This window comes from Erithacus rubecula, assembly GCF_903797595.1.
Source record: "Erithacus rubecula genome assembly, chromosome: 4".
Taxonomy (NCBI): Eukaryota; Metazoa; Chordata; class Aves; order Passeriformes; family Muscicapidae; genus Erithacus; species Erithacus rubecula.
The window spans coordinates 2,260,199-2,283,898 of NC_136686.1; the positions used below are offsets into that span (position 1 = coordinate 2,260,199).

At 49.9% G+C, this 23,700-nt stretch overlaps 2 protein-coding genes and 2 long non-coding RNA genes across 5 annotated transcripts in view; 2 read left to right on the forward strand and 2 right to left on the reverse strand.

The window, feature by feature from the left end:
• On the forward strand, positions 1–18,642 carry ADA2 (adenosine deaminase 2). The gene is made up of 10 exons (XM_079304752.1): positions 1–156; positions 981–1,306; positions 3,464–3,686; positions 9,948–10,158; positions 12,301–12,428; positions 13,351–13,441; positions 13,742–13,850; positions 14,767–14,924; positions 15,055–15,257; positions 15,898–18,642. The coding sequence occupies exons 2-10, from the start codon at positions 994–996 to the stop codon at positions 16,004–16,006; spliced, it is 1,545 nt and encodes a 514-aa protein (XP_079160878.1). The 5' UTR covers positions 1–156; positions 981–993; the 3' UTR covers positions 16,007–18,642.
• LOC306801580 lies at positions 2,312–3,552 on the reverse strand. Its single transcript, XR_013774137.1, has 2 exons — positions 3,440–3,552; positions 2,312–2,519 (listed from the first exon to the last, which is right to left on the reverse strand). It is a non-coding gene; the product is annotated as an uncharacterized lncRNA (long non-coding RNA).
• LOC306801579 lies at positions 7,033–22,709 on the reverse strand. Of its 2 annotated transcripts, XR_013774135.1 has the most exons (5): positions 22,600–22,709; positions 21,848–21,931; positions 21,336–21,507; positions 10,999–11,056; positions 7,033–7,494 (listed from the first exon to the last, which is right to left on the reverse strand). It is a non-coding gene; the product is annotated as an uncharacterized lncRNA (long non-coding RNA). The 2 variants fall into 2 exon arrangements; XR_013774136.1 differs by lacking the exons at positions 7,033–7,494; positions 10,999–11,056 and adding an exon at positions 20,880–20,977.
• Positions 22,095–23,700, forward strand: part of HDHD5 (haloacid dehalogenase like hydrolase domain containing 5) — a 7,372-nt gene continuing 5,766 nt past the window's right edge. Inside the window, exons 1-4 of the mRNA XM_079304751.1 lie at positions 22,095–22,538; positions 22,623–22,823; positions 22,897–23,009; positions 23,532–23,625. Coding sequence (XP_079160877.1) covers positions 22,122–22,538; positions 22,623–22,823; positions 22,897–23,009; positions 23,532–23,625 — 825 coding nt within the window. The 5' untranslated portion in view covers positions 22,095–22,121. The remainder of the gene's footprint in view (positions 22,539–22,622; positions 22,824–22,896; positions 23,010–23,531; positions 23,626–23,700) is intronic.

The following is a 23,700-nucleotide window of genomic DNA, read 5'->3' on the forward strand; positions in this document are numbered from 1 at the left end:
GCAGCACAGGAAGAGGAACTCCCAGTGCCTCGCTCTGCACGGACCCTGCTGCTGATCTTTATTTTTATCTCTGTCCGAGCCGGGACAGAGCCGGAGGCAGAAGCGCTCCCCGCTCTCCCGGGCAGCAGCTGCGGCAGCTCTGGATGCCAGAGAACAGTAAGTGAGGCAGTCTCACCACGGATAACACTTTCTTTGGGATGTTTTCTAAGCTCAGAGACAGGCCTGGGATGGAGCTGCATCCCTGCTCTGTTTGTTCCTGGGGATATTTTCCTGGACCCACAGGTCTGGAAGCAGAAGCCTTTCTATGTAACTCACATAATTATTTCAAAATATTGAGCCTGGACAGATCAGCTTGGAGGGTAACTAAAGCCTGGTGTTAAAGGATTGTATTGCAGTTGTGCTTTTTTGGGGGGAGAGAGCTCTCAGAGTTCACATGTTCCTACCTCCTGTGATGCTCCCATGGTCTCACTTCCATCCCCTTTCTCCTGGGAATTGCAAGGAAAGGGCACACCTTTGTTATTGCAGAGGAATCCTTGGGATTTCCTGCCTGTAAATTAACTTGAGATAGTTGGAATATACTAAAAGGGTGCAACAGGATATTCTCTCAATTGGAGGGAATCAGGATCTGATTAGCTCAAGCCTTACCTGGACATTATCAGCACAGCCAGCACCCCTTACTCAATGAGGGCTCCATCCCAGCTTGCAAGCAGCATCCTGATCCCACCAATCCCCCATTCCAGGGCTGGGTTTTGGCTGCCTTACTGCATGATCCAAGAAAAAATATCTCTTTGCCCTACCCAGCCTTGCTGTGTGCAGTCAGCAGCCATAGGGGTTGTGCTGATCCATGAGCCCTAAATTCAGGCAACATCTGGTGCTGAGCATCCCATTACCCCAGTGCTCCAGCCAACAGCTTCACATCCCATTGCTGAGGTGCCACTTTCTGACCTCTGCTAATGCTCCAGTCTTTCCTCCCTGTCAAGGTGCAGCTCTGAGATGAAACCTCCACGTGGGCAAGGCTTAAGGCTGGCATACCTTCTGCTGAGCCTGGCTTCCCTCTGCCTTCCCAGCCCCCTCTGGAAGGACCGGGACTCCCTGATGCAGGAGGAGAAATCCCATCAGACAGGAGGCAACTTGGTGCTGAGCAGGCAGGAGCAGCTGCTCAGCACAAAGCTGGTAAACCTCAAGAAGAAGGAAGTGGAAACAGCCATAACTACAGGACAGTTTCCTCCAAGCATGCACTTCTTCAGAGCAAAAAGCCTCATTGATCAGAGCCCAGTGTTCAGCATCTTACAACGCATGCCAAAAGGTAGGCTTGGCTTAAGGGGTCTCACCTTACCCATCCTTGCTCATCTTTTGCTTTCTGAGCTGGGACAAAACACAGGATGTGGGAGACAAGCTTATGAGAGCTGTAAATTGTGCTCATTGGGTTCCAGGAAAAGCCCTGACTCCGAGCTCAGGGATGGGGTAGGGGGAGAGAGGAAGAGGGGGATGGATTGGATGAATACACATTTCCAGCAATTGTGGCATTTGGCTTAACTTACAATATGGATCCCTAAGTCTTTCAAGAGTGGAGAAGGGGCAAGAGGAAGCAAAGACAACAAGAAACAACAGACATCCCCATTTTCTCAGCATGCTCCAGCCAGGGCCTCTGTTTTTCCCACACACACATTCCATGAACAAGTTACCAACCTTGTCTTATCCTGCATCTTAGCCAAAAGAATTACACCCCTCAAAAAGCGTTTCTGCAGGTAGTTCTGTAGCAGAAGTCTGCTGGGAAGTCTAGAGGCACTAGAGGAAGAAGGGGCTATCTCTAACACTGAAATCTTTCTTTTCTTTGCTTGTTGTGGACAAGTCAAAGCCTGTGTACTTCCAGCACTTAAATTGAACTTATAAAAGGGAGAGAGAGCAACTCTTTATACAGGCAGCTAGTGACAGGACCAGGGGCATTAAAAGAGGAGAGATTCAGATTAGAAATCAGTAAAAGTTTTTACTCGGAGGGTAGTGAGGCACTGGAACAGGTTTTCTAGAGAAGTTGTGGCTACCCCATCCCTGGAAGTGTTCATGGCCAGATGGGATGTGGCCCTGAGCACTCTTCCCAACTTCCCCCTCCCAATCTCCACTGTGGGATGCAGATCCCAGTCTTGCAGCATCCTAATCTGGTACCATAAACAATTAGAATGTCAGAAATGTCATTATCCTTTCATGGCTGAATTGAACAGTTAGGAATTTAAAAGTACTCCCCTCTTCCCCTCCAGTATCATTGATACCAAGTGGGAGTAAAAAGAGATAATTAACACTTTTCAATCCAGACAATGTTTAAATGGGTTCTTGTGATGTTTGCAAGGGCTTGATCAGAGCCCCTGGGAGTTCCTGCTGTTTCCAACACTATTGTGATGTCTGTTGCTGCTCACATGGGTTAGAAGGTGACACTGCCAGCCAGAGGAGGGTCAGACAGCTGCAGCATGCCCAGTCTGGTGCCCCAGCTCTCTGAGAGCAGCAACCACAGCTCCTCAGCATCTCTGCAGCTAGACCCTCTATAGTGAGAGATCATAGACATTAGAGTCTATATTAGGTTAGTCCACTATAAATTATACTCTGGAACTTAATCTAATGTCAAATACATACCAGTCTTGTGTCTTGCTCTTGCTATTCATGTTCTCCCTCTACCCCTAAGGGCATCAAAGCCACTTGGACTGAGAGGTCTCCCCTAGACTAATAAAATGCATATCTAAGACTTCAGCTCTCAAAGTATCTTCCCTTGACAAAGGTGAGGCTTAGTTCAAGCACCAATAACACTAGGAGCCTTTGGAAAAGGAGAGATTTCAGCAGAATTAAATGATAAGGAAGGTGAGCACAGAGGATGCTTGCTGTGCCAGGAAGACTGGCAGCTGCCAACATACTGCACAATAACAGAGTGCCCCAGAGGCCCTTGGTGCTGGCCAGCAGCAGATGTACAGGGTAAGCAAGCACACTTTTGATAAGGCACAGAAGTAAATTGTATGTCTGCATCTGAGTGCAATTCCCCAGGGTAATGTGGGCTGGGATTTTGGTCCCAGAGAGCTGAAAGAAGAGGCACAGACTAGACACAAAAATTGAACTGGGATCCAAACAGCTTAGACACAGAGCTTTGCTTCAGGTGTGCTTCAGCCAGCACACCTTGTAAACTGCTGCCTCCTGTGTGAGTTTCTCTTTAAACCAGTGGGGCCTGAGCCAGCTCACAGCAAAGTCTGTCTGAAAGACCTTTAATAACTCGGAGCATTTTCCATCCCAGTGGAGCAGCAGAGCTCCCTATTGATTTCCCTGCTCCCAGGGAGCTGTCATGCTCTGCCTGCCAGTGTCTGCTGTGGAGGGGGCACACAGAGATTCCCAGACAAACAGAATGGAATGGATGGACAAACAACCTGTTATCGCATTAAACCCCCCACCCAGCTGACCTCACCACGCTCTCCTTACCCCCTCCCAGGTGCTGTGCTCCACCTGCACGACTTTGCCATGCTGAGCGTGGGCTGGCTAGTGTACAATGCCTCCTACTTGCCCGACTGCTACATCTGCTTCACCCGCTCGGGCTCCGTGCGCTTCCGCTTCTCCGGCACAATCCCGTCCCACCTGCCGGCCCAGTGCTCCCGCTGGGAGCTGCTGGGCACCTACCGGGCACAGCTCGGCGACGTGGCTGCCTTTGACAGAGGGTGAGTCTGCAGGCATCCTGCTTTTCCTCCTGCTTTTCCTCCTGCTTTTCCTCCTGCCTGGCCAGCAGTGTCGTTCCTGCTGCAGCGTTCCAGAGTGAGGAGCTCCATTGCAGTGTGAGAGCTTGAAGGTGCTGCATTGGGTATGATGGAGTGAGGGAGCATAAAAGCTGAATTGTTCTGTGCAGATATGCTGAGGGTAGTAGCCTAAGTAGTTTTACCAGGCTGATAGGGCAGGGCTGCATGGTGCCTTACCAAGTGAGGTATTCAACAACTGGATGAGGAAGCCAGGTAGCTGATGAACAGGCTGTCCCCAGCAGCAGAAAAGCCCTTTGCAAAGTAATTGTTTTGATTCAGATGAGAAGTTAGGCAAACTATTTATCTTAATTACTGCATTAGCAAAAAACCCTTAAATTTCCCAAAATAAAGCCCAACCCAACTCTCCAAACACCAAACTTGTTTTCTGAGGCCTGGACCTCCATAAGAGATGGATGGTGGATGCCCTGGAGAGTCAGAGCCCTGTGCCTCATTGCTGGTTTTGGGAGGGAAGGCAATACCATGCCACAAGTCTGGCACCCACCTGGAAGCATGAGCTGCTTATTCCCAACAGGCTCCTCAGGCACCAGGAGCTGTGGCTGAGCCAAGGAACCCCACACCCAGAACCCCTACCTGGTTTTGGGGCTCCTTTTCCTCAAACACCCTCCTGCTAACAGAGCTTCTGCCCTTACAGGCAAGGCTCCTGCAGCTGTCCAGGTGCTCTCACCTCTGCTGGCTCCCCAGGGCATCACACCTTCCCTGCAGGCAGCTCCTGCCTTTACTGCAGCCTTTTATCAGGTCCTGGCTGGTCTGAACCACCTGGCATTGATTCACTTACAGGTGGCTGGGAAGAGCCTGGCTCCCCCTCCAGCCTGTAGTGATGGGAAGACAGAATCCTATCTCCCCATCCAGGGGCCATTGATCCTGGGACAAAGCCCTGCTGAAAACCACAGCTCTGCCGTGGTGTGTGGGGGGCTGGAGAGAGCACACTAAATAATGCATGAAGGCAGACACTGAGCGATGAGGACAAAGGAAAATATTGAGTAGCCATCCATTCAGAGGGCACTGCTGTCCCTGGCGCTCCAGGGGCTGGCTGGGGTCTGCAGAAAAAAGAGTGTGGGGTGTCATGCAATGACAGACAGGATTGCCATGCCAACACACAAGCAGAGGGATGGATTAAGGCAATGCAGATGACCCTAATTCCAGCATTTCTGAAGTGAAGCTTGGTGGGTTTTACTGCAGTGCTCTTCAGTGAGGTTGTGTGCTCTTAAATAGAGACCTTTTAACTCTTAGTGAGCTGGTATCCCCTCCATGTGGAAGCTGCCTGGGCTCTGTGCCCTGCAGATCTGGGAAGAAGGTCAGGTTGGGAAGCTGAGGAGCTTCCAGACTTGTGGCATGGTGTTGCCTTCCCTCCCCAGAATCAGCAATGGGCAGGGCAGAGGGGTCTCTCTCCAGGGCATCCACCATCCCTCTCTTACAGAGAAGGGAAGCAGAAAGTGCTGCCAGACCCTGGGCTCTTGACCTTTTCTATCCTGAGGCTCAACTGCCCTGATGATGGACAAAATAAGATCCAGAGAGAAATCACTTATCTCTGTCTTCCAGAGAGAAAACTGGTTCCCCACTAGCTCCCTCCTATTTCTGCTGGAAGTGATGAGGAAGGAAAAATGACAGCACCACCTCTCTTCAACCACACCAGGACACCCACAAATGATGTGCAAGGGATTGGATTTTGAAACAGCTTCACTTCCTTAAAGCCCAAGCAATTGCACTGGGCATTTAGAAAGCAGGAGCAGCCCTTCATTGCAGTTGTTTTAGTTTTGTTTTTATGGCATGATGCCACTTTCTGGCAGAGGCTAAAGGGCAGGGTATCCTGTACACCCTGTACACCTGGGTGACTGGGGCTGTGCATTGGGTGGTTCCCTCTGTTCCTGTGTGGAAACACTTACTTTCAGAGGCACTATTGCCACATTCCTCTTCTTTTGCATTGGTCTGACAGTGCTTAGTGGCCCCAAGTCAGAGTGGCAGGCACTGCACAGGGACACAAGACAGAGTCTTGCTGCAAGAGTCTCCCCAAATGTGGAGAGGAAACCAAAGAAATTATTTTCCTCAGCAAACCCATGCCTGAGCCAAGGACAGTCTTGGATCTCTGGCATCCTGGGTGCTCACTTACCCATTTGAATATGTTGTCCTTCATTTCTTGCCCTTCTGTGCCCATCACCACAAAATCACAGAGGAGTCATTGTGCATAATGTGCAAACACACCAACAACAGCCACACCGAGCCACTTCCCCTCCTGCTCTCCTCTAATCCCTGGGCACTAGTCTGGGGGTTAGGAATGCTTTTGGCCGTCTGGAAATAGGTCTCTAGCCAGAAATAGGCCCCAATCTGTTCTGCTTCTCAGTTTCTGGAAGCTCTCCCAGTCTCTGGAACATGTGCATCCCAGGCTACCTCTCTCCTGCGCTCCTCTTTGCCCTTGAGCACTGACAAGCTGAGAGAAAGCAGATGTCAGAGGAAAGAATGGATGGATAGTTGGGTGGTTTCAAGGAAGTGTCCAGGGATTATGGCAGCAGGGAAGGGCTCTCATGCAAGACAGGGTGGATCAGCAAACATGAAGGAACAATAAAAATGTTTCTGAGAAGCTGCACCTCTGTCACCATGCAGCATTTCTGATCAGGAAGGCAGGGAAGAAAGGGGAATCTGCTTGATTTTTGCTGTTTGCATTTTTAGGTACATATACCTGTGTGTGTGTGTGCTTTGGAAGGAGTCCTTTTGCTTGTTTCCCCAAGAGGAGGTCTAATCATTCCTATTCAAAGCACACATCTCCTGGGCCAAGACCCCTGAGTATTGTGTTACTGTAAGCCTCCAAAAGGATGCTGTTAGGAGAGCCAGGAGACCACAGGCCAAGGGACAGCAAAAGGAAGGGAATTTAGCTGTCATCCTTGAAAGGAAAAACAATCCTCACTTATTTTCTTCACAACCAATTAGGATACAGAGAATGTCATTCTTTCCCTCAAGAAGCAACATAACGCTGCCACCTCCGAGGCAGATATTTAGGGAAGGGGCATTGACATTCCAGATATTTGCAAAATACCACACACCCCCCACCAGCAGCCCGAGGATTGAGGCTGTGCTCAGCAGAGCTCTCTATCACCAGATGAAGTCATCTGAGAGGGAGCTGACACCACGGCTGAGGCTGCAGGGACAACTCCCCTGGGTGCTGGCGGCTGCCCGAGCTGCCATCACCTTCCCCTCCCTGTCCTCTGACTGCCTTATCTCACAGAAAAATAGGGCAGCATGAGGGGGGAAGAAGGAATAAAAATCCACTGCAGAAACAAAGCACTCTGCTCCCTCCACAAGTCTCCCCTTGGGGAGAAGGAGAGGGGATGAGAGAGAGCGAGAGAAAGGGAATGAACCACATGTGACAGATGTTAGTCACACTATTTAATGCACCACTGGAAGACATTTAGATAGTACAGTGAGGAGAGGGGCATAATTACCCATCAAGAACAGAAAAAGGAGCAGGAAAAAGAACCCCTTTAAAAACAAGGCAACAAAACCTTTCATTGCTGTATTATACAGTACAGGGAAGGAAAATGGGGGAAAAAACCCGGGCAAAGGGAAAGCAAACCCACAGCTGAAAATAAATAATCCTTGGCTGGTCATTTTAGCTGTGCCCCTTTGGGCATATGCATTGCAATAGCATTGTTCAGTGCATATATGACATGACATGGAAAGCTATTTGCAGTCTGCACCTGATCACTGGCAAAAGTCCATTCTAGAAAAAAAAAGCAAAAAAAAAAGTATTTATGAATGTATTTGCTTCATCTGCATGAGCTACTGATGGCAAAAGCCCCCAAACCCTTAGGAGATTATCTGGTTATCAAGGATGGATCACAATTATGCAATAAATCTTCAACAGTTGTAAGGATCAATAATCAGTCTCAAAGGGGAGGGGATTATAAAGAGAAGTACAATTTGATTTATGTGCTTTTAGGAGCAGGGTGGTGTGGGGATTTATGGCTGTTTCCAGCCCAAGAGCACAGGCTAAATAAACAACCAGGAGTTTGCACAGGCAGATTTAAAGGCAGCGAGCAGAGCCCCGCTCACTGTGTGTGCTCACTGCCCGAGGAGCTGAGCTCTCTCTCACAGGACAGGGGCAGAAAGTGCTGGGAGCCCCAGTATCACCCATCCTTATCTGAGCCAGAGCTGCCTGCAGTGGCGAGATGGGGCTTGCAGGGCTGTTTGATCCACGGGGAGGTTTTTCCCTGGGGGCTGGAGCAGCATCGCTGGGCTCCCGGCTGCGGGCAGGTGCCGAGCTGCAGGGGAGCTGCCTTCGGCCACCAGGGAAGGGGAAAATGGCTTTTCCCCAGCTCCTCCCACGCCAAACCTCCCTGCTGAGCAGCAGCACACCCTTTGTGCCCTTCCCCAGGTGCATCAGCACCTTCAGGATGCTCTGACTCCTGCATCCCTGGCTCTGAGGGGGATGATGCCCTGCTGTCTCCTGCTGTTCCTCACTGTGGTCCAGCTCGGTCTTCTCTGCTCCCATGGATTGCTGAAAAGCAGCTGGGGGTGCCCAGTGTCCTGTGAGAATGGCACCAAAACCCCTATTGTAATGCATGGCAGAGCAGAGCCAAAGTTGCTGTGAAAACCTTGGCTCTGAATTTTCCTGGCTGTTGAGCATTTTAAGTCTCATCCTTAGCAGCAGTAGCATCTCTTTTACCTACAAGTTCATTGCTAAAAGTGTTCCTGGCAAAGAAATTAACAGAGTGGGGAAGAAATGAAATTGCAGCCCCTGGAAGAGAATCCTTAGAGAGTGAAACATCAGGCAAATCCTGGGGGAACTGGCTCTGTTTTATGGGCAGGATGAAGGGATTCAAAAGACCTATCTGTCCAGGATGTCTTAGTTTATGAATTTGGACCAGATCACATTTTACATCTGTAGGGGTGCTGTGGGGGTTTAATTCCATCCACAGAAGTGTCCTGGATGAAGATAATAAGATCACAAATCAAAGCCACACCTCCCATATAACAGAGCAGAGCATGAGGATGGGGACCAAGACATCAAACAGGAAACTTTACTAAAGATCAGTAGCTGTTATTGAGGGGAAGCAATATACTCAGATGAAAGCTGAAGCATGGCTGAAGGTATTTCTGTCTGAACCTGCTTAGCCCCTGGCACAAGATAAGCACTGGGCCAGCACCAAAACATCTGTAGGTTTTTGTAATTGCTTCCATTTGTCCATCCAGGAATAAAGTTAGTCACTCCTGCATTACTATTTAGATTTTGCCCATTGGTAGCAGAAATTTATTATGAACTATTCTTCAGGTGGCAGAAGGAGGGCTGTTGCCAGAGGCAGGGTTTCAGGTGGGATGAAGGCTATCAGCTTGGCAGAGGATGGTGCTGTGGCACAGATGCTCACCCTGTCCTAAATGTAAGCTGTCACCCACAATTAGATAATCTTGCAGTTTACTGACTCCCTTAAACTCTGATAAAACTACCCACTGTCTCCCTGGATTTCTGAAAGAGGCTTATATGCCAGCTGAGTGCATGGAGGAAATAAATACATTTCCACCATACTAAGGAAAAGCCAGGACTTTTCATTCTTAGCAGATTCTTATCAGCTCTTTCCCTGAAGCAGCTATCAGCAAGGCAGGCATGGCATCAGGTTTGTTCTCACTGGTGGGGAAAAATTGTTTCTGAGTCAGAACTGTCTCCCCCTTGCATTTTTTCAGATGGCATATTTTGACAATAAAAAGGTACCAGGACAATTTATGGGCTCAGCAAGCAGGTTGGTGGTGGCCCAGTACATGGCATCTCTGTAAACTCAGTCTTCCTTTCAGGTGCTGAACAGAGGGCCAAGTGTTGGGACATCTGATGTGCACTGAAGATCCTTGGGACAACATATTGTCTGCAGGAGTAATGAGCAAGCCTACCTTCAGATTAGGGATACCCTGAGTAGCAGAGCATAATTGATAAAAAAGCACTATGCTTGATTTTGTAACTCTGTTCCTTGAAAAACTGAGGGGCAGGTTTTAAGCACCTACTCCCACCCTGATTACAAATGTATCCTACAAAATCTGTGCCAGCCATTAGAGGAGTTAATCCAGGTGGCAGAAAAATGACCTGAATGCTTCCTAGTTGCCCCAGCTGCTGTTATGCCTCTTGTACTGCAGTGCCAACAGGCTCTGTTTGCTCTCCTCATTCCTTCTCTTCTCCCTTTTCTACAGCTTGCTGAGAAACCTGACCCTGGTGACAGATGCCCCTGAGCAGGCCTACCCCTCTCAAAGTTTCATTTGGAAAAGATTTGAGGAGATCTTTCTCACTGCCTCTGGACTGATCTGCTATGCACCTGTGTTCAAGGCCTATTTCTACCAGGGGCTGCTGGAGCTCTATGAAGATAACATACAGTATGTGGAGATAAGAGCCATCCTGCCTGCGGTACGTGGGGTTTGGCTCCTCTACTGCTCCTTTAAATCCTTATTTCTCCACAGCTTTTCTCAAGCCCTATCTTGAATTTAGTTTTGGGGTGTTTGCATACCAGCCCTTCTAAGGATGCTGGAAAACCTTGATCATATTCAAATGTCTTTTTTTGGAGATTTGCATAGGCAAGGGCTTGAAAGGGAGAGATTTTTTGTTGTCAATGGCTAAGGGAGATACCTGCTGTGACACAGGCACAAAACTACATTGCACAGTCAGACTGGGGGCTGTGTCAAAATCTTGCTCATTGGGAAGATGTAACTCAGCTTTGTCTGCAGCAGAATCACCTATTCTGTGGCAGCTACTCTGAACAAATTTCCTGTCTTAAATGGAGACTTACTCTGGAATAGTTATTTTAAATCCTCAGCTTATTTCAGAATTATTACTCTGAATAGGTGAGTCAACCAACTGGCAAAACACAACCTTCCACAATTTGCAGACAACCTAAAATTTTGGCTGTGTGTATAAAGTATGAACTGCTCCTTTCATTGCCATTAACACCAGAATCTGGTGTTAAAAGCCTTTCTCCTTGCATTCACCCAGAGCTGGTCAGATTGTCCTACAAACCCACTCTGCCCTAATGCCTCCCCAGGAACCAGCAGACCACACCACCCTAGGTGTTCCCACCTTCCCAGTGACAATTTTGTCACTGCACACACACCTTTCCCATACAATTCTCCATCCCAGCTCCATGCAGGACTGTGGGGGTGGGAGTTCTGTCAGTCTATGGTGCCTGAAAGGAGAAGGATGTATTGCAAAGGAAAAAAAAAAAAGGGATGTGGAGAAATCCACAAAACTTACATGCATCTTACTTTGCTGAGGTTGCTCTGAATTCAGCCACCACCTGTTTTTGGGGTACCTGGAAAGAGAAGATAACAGCAACTTCAAAATGTAAAAAAACCCACATGCCAGCATGCCAGAAGCTGCAGCCACGCTGGGATGGAGGGCAGAGAAGGGACAGCCAGGCTGAAATTGGGGTGAGAGGGCAGGGAAATGCTTCATGGGGAAAGTCTAGGGAAGCAGGGTGTGATGGGAATAGCAAGATGCTCGTGTGGCTGGAGATCCTCCATGGAGCTCAGACAGCAGAGCTGACACTGCAAAAGCTCTCCTTGCAGCAAAGCCTGCCAGGAGCAGCCCCTGAGGTAAAGTAAATGAAAACTGGGATTTAGTGTTCAACAGCAAACACTGTGCAAAAGCCCCCTAAGCCCAGCTGTGTTTGCAGATTCAGCTGTGTAAAGTCTCACATTCCCATGGGCTGCAGCTGGGGAAAATTCCCTCTGAGCATCTGCAGCTGCCCCACAGCTGCTGGTGCCTGCAAGGGGGACACCACAGTGTGATGGGGTATGGAGATTTGTGAGGGGCATCCCTGTAAGGGACAGCACCAGGGAGGGAGTCAGGGGGTGAAGTGGAGCAGCTGAAGGCTGGAGGACAAAGGTGACAGGGAAAAAAATGGGGAGAAGGGTGAGAGGAGAACTGATGCTGCTGTCTGTGAGTGACTCCAGGCAGGAGTGGGTATGGGGCATTCAGGGTCTCCACCCCTGCTGAAATCAGGGCAAAAACCTCGAGAACAGCCCTGGTAGCAAGTTGATGAGACAGAGCATGCCAAAAGGATTATTCTTCCCAGTTTGCAGCCAGAGACCTGGGAATGCATGGCAGGACTAAATGACTGACTCAAGGTCATGGAGCAAAGCTCTGGCAGAGGGGAGCAGAAGCCCAGCTCAGCTGGTGGCTTGTGCAGCTCAGCCATGGCTTGCCTTGGGGCTGCCTGGGCTGACAGACTGCCACTGCAAGGCACAGACAGCTGGACACAACACTCCTGCCTTGGGAACAGACAGGAGGAAGGGGTCAGGGTCTCCTCTGGTGTTCAAGGGCATTTGCTTGCCATGTCTGAGCACATAGAGACTTGTGTCACACAGGAAGGAGGAAACCCTCTCTTTGGTTCTTGCCAGCTGGTAAAGGCTTGAAGGAGAAAATATTCTGCACAGATTTTACTGCCCTATTCTCAGAACCACAGCCTCTGTTCCACCCAAGGTTTTTGTCACTTCATTCCTCCCACCTTCCAGTAAAACACCTCTTCTAACTACTGCTTCTCTTGTGCTGCAGGTGTATGAACTGGATGGCACCCAGCACAACAAATCATGGTCTGTGGCAACCTACCGGGAAGTGACCAGGCAGTTTGTGAAGGAGCACCCAGACTTTGTTGGAGCCAAGATTATATTTGCAGCACACAGGTAGAGACTGAGCAGGGCTAAGCTCAGCTGTGCTCTTCCCAGAGGGCTGGGAGCAGCAATGCCAGGGGCTGGGCTGGAGTGCCAAAGCTGGCTGGCAATGCACACACGTGTTGTTAGAGCTGACTCCTGAAACATTCCCTGGCACGTGGGAAAGGCTGGGGGTGAGAACTCGTCTATATAAATCTGCCTACGTGCAAACCCAGTGCAGCAACACACCCCTGAGCCCTGGGAGAGGGAATGAGCCCTGGGTGCATGTCCAAGGCATGCCTGCCCTCCTCCTGAGCCTGCATGCACTCCCATCCCTGCAGAGAGCAGAGCAGTGACAGCAGTGCCCCAGAACGGGCGCCTGTGCACGGTGGGGCTGCTCTCCAAGTCAGCCAGATGCTGTGAAGTCATGTGAGGTAATCCTCAGCAAGTAGGGCAGACCCCTTAGCAGCACTGCCTTGGCACAATGCCCTCTCCAGCTCAGAGCTGGCTTGCCTCTCTGGCCAGCCTGAGTATGGGCACAGCCTGCAAAATGCACCGAGAAGTTTAAGTTGATAGTTCAAGTCATTTCATTCACTTGAAATGAAGTTACTGCCTCACCTCCCAACAAAACAGCCAGGAGGAAAGAAAAAAACTAAACATTTTCTCTCCACACTGCTGTGTTCCCTTCCCTGCTTGGTAAATAGGAAAGCCAGTGAGTTAGACAAGCATGTCTCAACTCAAGTGACAGCAGGGTCTAGCCAGGCATTTCCTGGTCATTCATGGGTTTCCTTTCATAATATCCATTTTCTACCACTGTTCCTCTAGAGACCTGAGGCTGGTTGTCAGATGCAGGAGCAACTTGCATTTTGGAAACACCCCTGGGGGCCTGTTTCACAACTCAAACCCCGAGAAGGCAGCCCATGGGAGTCAGTGCTTTCTCTCTCTCCCTCTCTAGGATGCTGAATGTTTCCCAGATTAAAGAAGACATCCTTACTGCCATGGCACTCAGAGCCAGCTTCCCAGACACCCTGGCAGGCTTCGACCTGGTAACTGTATTTCTTCTGGGGCTTCACATTAACCTCTGGTGATACAACCACAAATACAGCGTGGCATATGTTGTACACCAGAGCCAGAACCTCTGCTGCTGTGCTGAAATCAGTGTTAATGAATTGCAAATCCTCCAGCTAAGGATTTTGTTCAGGGTAATTGACAAAATCCCCTGAAAGAATCAGCTCCCTACCCCACAGCATTGTAATTTCAGCACAGCTGGCACCTCATTTATAAAGAGCTCCAAGTCCCACCATCCTCCCAAGCGTGCTCAAAAACACCTTTCTGCTTTCCCCCAGGTTGGTGATGAGGATGAAGGTCACTCTTTGTGGGACCTGAAGGATGCCCTGACCATCCCATACTCCATGGGGGTCAACTTGCCATACTTCTTCCATGCTGGGGAGACTGGTGAGCACGAGGACTCAAGGCTTGTTACTGCTTACAGAGGCAAGACTGAAATCTTGCAAAGAGCAGGAGCAGCAAGCCTGGCTTGCTTGCTGGCTGTGTCAAGAGGATGTGTGTGCATACAGTTTCCCCACTGCATCTCCCCATACCAGTTTGGAACTGTGGCATTCCCACACTTGTGACTTGTGACCTTCCCTGCTCCCTGCTTTTGACTGTAGGTGTCACATTGCTCTGTCTCTTTGACCTGGTGTGACAAGGAGTGACATGTAGGAGTAATTGCTGGTAGCCATTTCCCCCTTGGAACAGCACTCACTCCCCATTCATAACAGCAGCAGAGTCCCCCAACCATCATTTGACATTTTAAGGTGAAATAATGTTTGAGCCAGACTTGAGTCTTAACTGAACACACTCATCAAAGCAACTGATGTACCCTTCATTCCTGCAGCAATGTATTCTTATTGGCAATGTATTATTCAGTCTGTACTGGTGGGATTTATCCTAACCATGAGGGTCCTGTCTAACTTGTGTGTTGCATGCTGAAATCTCCAGAAGTGTGGTTACCCTGTGGCTGGGCTCCCTTTACAGCCAAGGGCAGGAGCAAGCACTTCTAAGCCACCATACATCTCATTCTAATGCACAAGCTACTCCCCAATTATTGTTATTTCTCTCCATTGACAATTAATGGAGTCCAGAATAATTATCTCAGCTGCAAGTGCAATACTGTAAACACCTAAATCCAAGTGAGATGAGTGGGTATCTCTGTGCTGGGCAGATTTAGATCCCTGTATCACTGAAAATTCAAGTGGAAACTCTGAGCATGAGCAACCCTCTCACCTCACAACTGGCACATCTAACAAAAATCACCTAGCAGTTTTATTTCCTCACAGCACTGCAGTGACCCTTACCTGTCTCTGCTCAGACTGGCAGGGCACCTCTGTAGACAATAATGTGCTGGATGCATTGCTACTGAATACCAGCAGGATTGGCCACGGACTTGCTCTCACCAAACACCCAGTAGCCAAAAGTTTGTCTCTGAAGATGGATATTCCTGTGGAAGTCTGTCCCATCTCCAACCAGGTATGCTGTTATGTGGCTGGGTTACTGGAAGGGAGTTTACCTGAGCTGTGAGGGTCAGCTGGGGGGCAGCTACAACTTGTGATGCACACAGGCTGGCTTAGTGGTGTTGTCTCCCTCTCTTGCCCACCAGGTCCTGCTGCTGGTATCTGACCTGAGGAGTCACCCTGCAGCTGACCTCATGGCTGAGGGGCACCCCATGGTGATCAGCCCCGATGATCCCCCCATCTTTGGGGCAAAGGGAGTCTCCTATGACTTCTACGAGGTGTTCATGGCCATTGGAGGGATGAATGCTGACCTGAGGACCCTAAAACAACTTGCTCTCAACTCCATCAAGTAAGTTCATCACCTCTCTCACCTTGTCATAGTCACCATAAGAGAATATCAGCTTACCCCTCTTGCTTGTATTTGGGTTTTGGCCCCAGAGTCTCCTCTGCCACATGAGCTGGGCTGCTGTAAATCCAAACTCTCCTCTGTGTGTCTCCTCCAAAGGCAGGACACAGGGAGCCCAGAGGCTCCTCTGCCTGTGTTCTCAAGTGGCTTTGTCTGACTCTGTGCCTCAGTGTGTTCTTCCTTTCCCATTCTTTGTGAACTTGCCTCCACCACCTGGTTCTGGGTTTGGGAGAAATCTTTGTATCCCTTGCCTATTTCTGCCAGAATTTGACTTGCTGCAGCATTTGCCCTGACTCATCTGGAAAACAGAGGAAAACAACTAGCATCTACTTTGGGTGTGTTTAACCCCTTTTTCTATTAACTGGACACTTCTGAATGTCCAAAAATATTTTGGATGTGATACCCAGAGTCTTCCTGCACATTCCTCAGCTCCTACCCCTTTCACACCATGTTACCCTGTGTGGTGCAGGCATGTCCTGCAAGGGTTAATCTCTAGCTGCCTCCTCCTTTTCATTTCAGTGCTGCTCTTGAAATAGCTGCCCCCTTGCCTCCTGCCTGATAGTGACTTTCCTCCTCCTCACAGATACAGTGCCATGCTACCGGATGAGAAAGCCAAGGCCAGAGAGGTCTGGCAGAAAAAATGGGACCAATTTGTGGCTGACCTCTCTGATAGCTTTCCAAGGGAGCTGTAAGAGGACAAGGCTCATCTCAGAAGGCATTTGGCAAGCTAGGGTGAGCCAGAGTGATTGCTGAGAGGGAGGCTGCTTCTTCCATGTGACCTGAGCAGATGGATGGACATCACAGTCTCACCTGGCAGTGGGAACTCTGCTAAGCCAGGCTTAATGGGCTTAAAGCTAAGAAGGAACTGCACTATCCTGTGAAACTCATGGGCTGGAGGTAAAAGGGAGCAGCCATCCTTCAGAGCCACCACAAGAAATCTCCCTGCTCAAAAGAGTCAAAACAATTAAAAATTGCCACTGACCCAATCCTGACATCCTTATTCAGGAAAAGCACACTTTCCAATTAGAGATTGCCAGCATTCAGAGATTGAGGATCTCTGAATTCTACCTTATCATTACAAAATGCAGACCTTGTCTGGAAACAGCTAAGACAAACATCCAACCATTTGGGCCACTGACCTTCAAGGGAGCAAGGACTGAAAATGACTCTTGTTATGTTTAACCCTGGGCCTGCTGCCAAAATAGCACTGCTAGGTCGAAGAACCAGTCATAGGTCTCATGTCTGCTATTTCAGGACCTACCATGGTTGGAAACAAGCTGGTGGAACTTGCTCCCAGAACATTTAAGCCTGGTTGCCCAGTGATCATAAAGCCAGAAGAGAGGTGCCTCAGTTGCCAGCAGTTTTTTTACTACCAAGTCTTTTCCTGACCTCTGGTCAAAAGGAAGACAAAACACATTTCAGGTTAAGTCAAAAACATCCTGGCTTCCCAGACCCAGCTTGATTAAAATTATTCCCCTGCACAAAGTTCTGTTAACACAGACATTTATAGGAAACACCTTTTGGTTTCAGGGATTTCCACCAGCAGCCTTTGTTGCTGAACTCATTGTGCAAATGTGGCTTTATTCAGCCTGTCAGAGAGATTTGCACCTTGGTAGAGAACTTCTGTGGATATCCACAGGGCTTATTTGGACCTCTCTGGTTTCCAGATCCTTGGGAAAAAAAAAAAAAAAAACACAACAAAAAAACCACCTACATAAGGAATAGTCTCTTGACAAGCTGATTCCCTGATATTACATCACCAAAAATAGGAGAACTAGTTGCAGGGAGACTAAAAAAAGAAAAAAAGAAATCTTAATCAGGTTTCTAAATAAATTCAGAAAAATCCTTCAGCACACATATGCCAAGCATGGAGCCAGGATCAAAGAGCATCTTTCCCTGACTTTAGTACAACCATGCTGCATTGCATCAGTCAAGGGAGAACTGACAAAAGTTCTTACTGAAAGATGCCTCCCCTCCTCTGAACCACAGACTTACAAAGGCTGTTGTTTCCTAATCTGACCAGCCTGGGCCAACTGGCTCTCTTTATGCTTTCTGTTAATTGTCTCAAGCTGCCTGGCCATAGTGTTTATTTCCAGTGACCTTGCTGGAACACCTTAGCAGGAGGCAAACACTCTTATTACAGAAGGGGATTGAGCTGCACAGCCTGTGTGCCCTGTGTTAAACTGCCCAAAGCTCACAGGCTGCAGCTTCATCTCTGGCCATCCCAGAGAAAACACAAACCAACCAAACCAAACACACTGCAAACCCCATCACAGAACACAAAATCACAACAAGCTGCAGGTGTGTGCATTGCAGAAGGCAGCAACTCAAAACACAGAAATGAAAAAGTGAGAACCCAGTCACACTCCCTGCTAACTGTGGGGGTTGAAGTGCCTCACACCCCCAGCCCTTTTCAGCCACAGCTACCTCTACTCCAGCTCTCTTTGCCAACATCTTCCTCTGAAGCATCCTGGTTTTTTGCAGACTGACCTCTCCTTGGCCTTGATGCAGATTTGGTCCTGGGAAAGAGTTTAACACTGGAGGAGAAGCCAGAGCAGAGCCACCCTCCCTCCCCCTGCATGGATGTTGCTCAGACTCAAGTCCCCAGGGTGGGCTTTGGCCATGGCCAGGTTATAAATGCTGACTTGGGAAGTGCCTTACTTGTAATGCTGCAGAGAAGAACCACTGCAAAGTGCTGAGCAGCAACCCACAGCCCTGTCCCTCTCAGCAAACTCATCTTTCAGCATTGCTAAACGTGGATGGATGAAGATCTTTCTCTGCCCTGAGTTGATTCTCCCTTAAATAAGCCTCTTTGCTGCCAAGGTGAAGCTCATCATGACAGAGCTGTTGTGGGAGGAGCTGAGTTTCTCAAAGCACAGGCTGACCCATGCCCCTTCCTTTTCTACCACAGCAAAAAGCTTTCAGCTCTTCCTGCACACAGCCTTTGGAGGTCCTGAACCAGTTTTTGGTTACCTGTAGTCCTCCTTTCTCCTCATTACCTACAGCAGTTGCAGGGCTAGATCTTCCATTTGCTGGAACCAGTTTATCTGTTGTGTCCAGCTTGTTCTTGGTTTCCTAGGATAAGCCTTTTTTCCTAGGATAAGCCATTTACCTACTTCACAAATTGCTGTGATGGGGCCAAGAGCCTGGAGCCACCAGTGTGTGATGCTGTTCAGGGTCACAGCAGAACCAGGTTTCTGCAGAAATCACAGGGGTTTAAAATGGCACAGGTATAAAAAGGTGAACCATGACTCTACAGGATTTTAATACACCTCAGTGGCCCCACTTCTGCTGAAGGTATCCACCTTAGGGTTGGGCAGAAGGCAGAAATTTTCTTATCCTGATCGAATATCTGGGTTTAAACGTGAACCTGAACCACATGGAGGGTCCTGAGTCCAAAGGTGTATCCCTCCTTGCACAGGGCATTGCCATGGGTGGTGACTGGGGTTTCCCAAGAGTCCTCTGGCACATTTAGGGCTCAGTGTGACAGAGGGGGAACCAGCCTGCCTTGCTGCTGGGAATCTGCTCTTCCTTAGCTGGGAGAAAGGTGCTGAGAAGCCCAGGCTGCATCCCCACCTCTCTAACTCCAGGTGTGCAAAGAAGGAGGAATTTAGGCTGGACCACAGCAGTTATAAAAGATCAATCCATTATTCAGCTCCATTCAGGCTGTGGGTAAATTTGGCTGCAGGGCTTCAGTGAGACTTGGCTTTTAGCAGCAATGTTCCAAGGGTTTTGCTCCCAGTCTGTTCCCTTTTCCCCAGTACCTTGGCTCCCTGCTCACATTTGTTGGCAAATACATCACCTATAATGCTCTCTTGCTTGTCTCTTTCAGAACATAGTGTATAATTAAATTTTTAAACCTGTCTTAACCGTGGGGGTTATTTTTCCTCCTTCTTTTTTTTTTTTTGTCTGCCTCTTAGAGAACAGGGGACACCCAGATTTGATGGGAGGTTTTAATCTGGAACGTGCAGTGGAGGGAATTGTCTCACATCACTCAGCCTGGAGTGATCAGGGAGTCTGAGATGCTGCAAAGGGGAACTTGATCTGTGGAGCTAACACAGCCTGGGTCCCCTGTCCCCCCTTCCCCAAGCCCCACAGCAGCTGCATCCAGCTCAGGGCTGTGTTTTCATACAGAGAAAACCTGAGAGGATTTGTTTGTCCTGCCTCTCCTCCCAACACAGTTTTGTACCATCTCTGTGGTGGTTACAGCACAGCAAAGTAAAGGAATGACTAAAGGTCATTTAACATTCTTTTAGCATGATTTTAGGGAGGGAAGAGAGGGAAACAAGAAGAGTAAATGACCAGCTCATTCTTTTTAAACAAAGTGAATTCTTTTCAAAGAATTGCCTTGTGGTGACGTTCTGCCCAAAGTACTGCTGGTGAGCATGGGAAGAAAGTGCCAGCTTGAGAGAGCTTCAATATCTGAGATGAAAGAGGAGGAGGCAGCCTCAAGGGTGGTGGGAGGCTGAGTAGAGCAGGCAGAGAGGCAAAAAGAGCCTGCTTCAGTCTCCATCCAGACTCAGGAGCAAGGAAGGAGAGTAGAAAATTCCTGGAAGTTTCTCTTGCAATTACTTCAAGCAGCCCTAGCAATAGCTAAAGCCTTATGCCTGTTATCTCCTCCATCTGTCACTGCCTGTGGCCTCTTCAGGTTCAATTTGTCTGAATGGAGCTTTGTTTGCAGCACAAGTGTTTGCTGCAGAGCATCTTTGGGGCAATTTAGAGGATGCAATGTTTGTCTCCTGGTCACTCACTGCCAGGAAATGGCTGATCCAGCACTAGTGGCTGCTGTCAAAAATCATGCCAATAAAAAGAAAGGAGCCAAGTAAGTGGTTGGAAATAGAAATAGGGCCAAGCAAGCAGGTGGATCTATCAGTTATGTGAACCTCCATCACTGCAGTGGGACTCTGCAGGTACCAGATGCTAAGAAAAGCCCTCTGGCCACAAAACTCAGGGCTGCAGATGTGCTTTCCACCAGCTCCAAAGGATCAGCCTGCTTTGGGTTTTCCTCCTATATAAGCCTTTGAATTATCCTCTTCACAGAGCATTTCTTTGGTCAGAAACCTGCAGCTCTAATTGGCTGAGTCCTTAATTCCTTTCTTTCCAGGCTTGCAGCAGTTGCAATCACAGCAGGTCTATCAAATGTTTTCTGTGCACTGAGGGACAGGCAGGTGAAGGGTCTGGCTCTCAATTCTCCTGGCTTGTCATTTTTATCAGGCTGTGTCCTCCCCCTTGGTCATTACAGGATAAGAAAGGCATTTCACTGTATTTTCTCAACCTTTAGCTTGTCCATCATCCCACAAGCAGGCTGCAGCACGGGGAAGAGGAGAGATAAACCCTGGGGGGAGGGAGGGAGGGTTGGCTCAGGCCATTAGAGCAGCAAGGAAAGAGATGGAAGGTAGGGCTGCTTTCCAGGGGGAGTGAGAAGGTCAGGAAGGGGAGGGGGGTGATGACAGGGCTGTGAGTCCAGGGAAAACAGAGCTGCAAAGTTTACACAGGGACCCACAGGAGAAGGCTGTGGGCAAGTGCCTGCTCTGCTTCATAAAGGGGGTGGGAGACACATCCAAGCAGAGGAATTTGGGGTACAGCTGCTGCAGAGGAGATCTGTCCATGTGCAGCAGGAGGAATGGGAAGCTCCAAGCAGAGTCACAGAGAAATTCCCAGCGCTGGAAGGGAAAAAGACACAATTGTGCTGCCTTAAAAACAAGTGCTCCAGCCTGTTAGACAGCTTCCCTTCCCTTTCCTTTTCCCTTTTCCCTTTCCGTGGAACGGGAGCTCCTCCCGCAGGAATGCGCCGGGATAACAACCCGCATTGGGAATAGGGGATAAAACTCTGTCCCCCAAAACCCCCAGCCCCAAAAACCCTCCCCGGAACTCCTGGATATTTAATACACTAAATTTTGGGTTTTTTTTTTTTCAAGCGATGAAATCGTCTCTGCGATAGGGATGGATGCCTCTCCCAGCCTCGGGAATGGGAAGGAAGGGGGGAAAAGCAAGCCAACAATTAAAATAAAAGGGACTCACTCGGGTGACAAGGCTCCCGTGTTTGTCACTAATTTCGGAAAGTCTATTTTGGATCAACAGGCAGGGAAGGCGAGGGGTGGAGGGCTCTGGTACAGTTCTTCACAGAGCTAAATATTCTCAATAATGTCTCCAAGGCCGGAGCTGCAAACACTTCTGAGAAATTAAAGTGATCCTGGAAAATTAAGAAAATCACAACAACAACAACAAAAACAAAATAAACAGTAGGTGATTCAGTTAAGACAAAATCACCTAAGGAGGAATAACCATCTGTACAAATTTGTATCTCTGTTGTCCGTGCTCCAATAGCTCTGCAATAGGGATCTGGGTGCTGAAACGGGTGAAAAACAAATTAAGGTTGGTGTTTGTGGAAGTGGAAACGTAAAAACAAACAGTTACACTGTGTAATTGATGCCTGAAGTCACACTTGTCAAACCTGCCCTGTGGAGAGACTCCACTAAGCCCAGTCAGAAAACAAACAAACATTGTTTCATCTCCGTGGATGTGAAACACACCTTCCACTTTCCCCAGGTTTGGATGGGCCTCAGCTGAATTCAGCACCAAGATTTGTTTCCTGGTGCAGGAAAGAGGGACGCAATCTGCCAAAGAGTGAGCAAAAAAGTGACCAGAGTTATTTAGAACCTTAGTTATCTGTAGGGAAAAGGGTTTGAGGGGAAGGCTGAGGAAAAGCGGGGGAGCTGCAGGCCGGAACCGGCGCCGTGCCCGAGGCCGCAAGGGCGGATGGGAGTTGTAGTCCGGGCAGCGCCGTCCCCGAGGTGCCCGGGGCGGATGGGAGTTGTAGTCCGGGCAGCGCCGTCCCCGAGGTGCCCGGGGCGGATGGGAGTTGTAGTCCGGACAGCGCCGTCCCCGAGGTGCCCGGGGCGGATGGGAGTTGTAGTCCGGGCAGCGCCGTCCCCGAGGTGCCCGGGGCGGATGGGAGTTGTAGTCCGGGCAGCGCCGTCCCCGAGGTGCCCGGGGCGGATGGGAGTTGTAGTCCGGGCAGCGCCGTCCCCGAGGTGCCCGGGGCGGATGGGAGTTGTAGTCCGGGCAGCGCCGTCCCCGAGGTGCCCGGGGCGGATGGGAGTTGTAGTCCGGGCAGCGCCGTCCCCGAGGTGCCCGGGGCGGATGGCGCTGCGCGGCTCGCTGCGGGCCGGCCGGGCGCTGCTGCGGGCTCCGGGGCCGCCCTGCCGCGGGCTCTGCAGCCGGGTGCGTGCGCGGAGGGGGCGCGGGGCGGTGGCGGGGACGGGCGGGGAGGCTCCGGGCTGACCGTGCCCTGCGCTCGCCTTGCAGCCGCCGGGCTTCGGGTTCCTGTTGGATGTGGACGGCGTGCTGGTGCGGGGCAGCCAGCCCCTGCCCGCCGCCCGCCGCGCCTTCCAGCGGCTGGCGGACGGCGGCGGGCGGCTGCGGGTGCCCGTGGTGTTCCTGACCAACGCCGGGAACTGCCTGCCCTCGGCCAAGGCCCAGGAGCTGTCGCGGGCGCTGCAGCTGCAGGTAACGGGAGGGCCGGCCGGGGCCGGGGCTGGATCCGAGCTGCGGCCCCAGCCAGGCTCTGCTCCGCCCGCAGGTCTCTCCGGAGCAGGTGATCCTGTCCCACAGCCCGCTGCAGCTCTTCAGACAGTTCCACCAGCGCTGCGTGCTGGTGGACGGGCAGGGACCCGTGGAGGAGAACGCCCGCAAGTATCCTTTGCGCATTCTGCATCCTCGCTGGAGGCCCTGGGGGCACCGGGAGACACAAAGATCAGTGGGTTTACCTTAGGGACAGGCTCAGGTGCTTTGATCTCCATCCTGTTCGCTTCCCGTGTTCAGCTTCTCACGCTCATGGCTCCTGTGCTTGCTGCTCTGCTGGTGGGGTGTGACCGTGAGCACTCCGTCAGCTCTAGGTGTCTTTCACTTTTGAGATAAAGTTGTGCTCCTGCCATTCTGCCGTGGCAAAACCCATTAGAGATCACTCCCATCTGTCCCATGAATAAGGTTTTCCCCAGAATCTGCCAGCAGCTGAAGGAATTCAAGATATGATGGGGCTTTGAGCAGTCTGGCCCAGTGGAAGGTGTCCTGTGAGGTTGTGCATTATCACACTGCTCTGTTACTTAATCCTATAGATGCTTCTGCAAGTAACTGAAAGAAAAACTGTAATTTACAAACAAACCAACAAAACCAATCAAATCAGTCTCCAGAACATTCCTTGATGGTGTGAACTAGCCTGGGGTTCAAGCACGTGGTCACCATAGAGGCCCTGAGGAAGGCATATCCCCTGCTGGACATGGTGGACCTGAGCCGGAGGCCGAAGGAACTGGTAATTTCCTGGAGGAAATGAGGAGCACAAGGGGTGCTCTGGTGCAGAGTGGTCACAGCACACAGCAAAAGGACA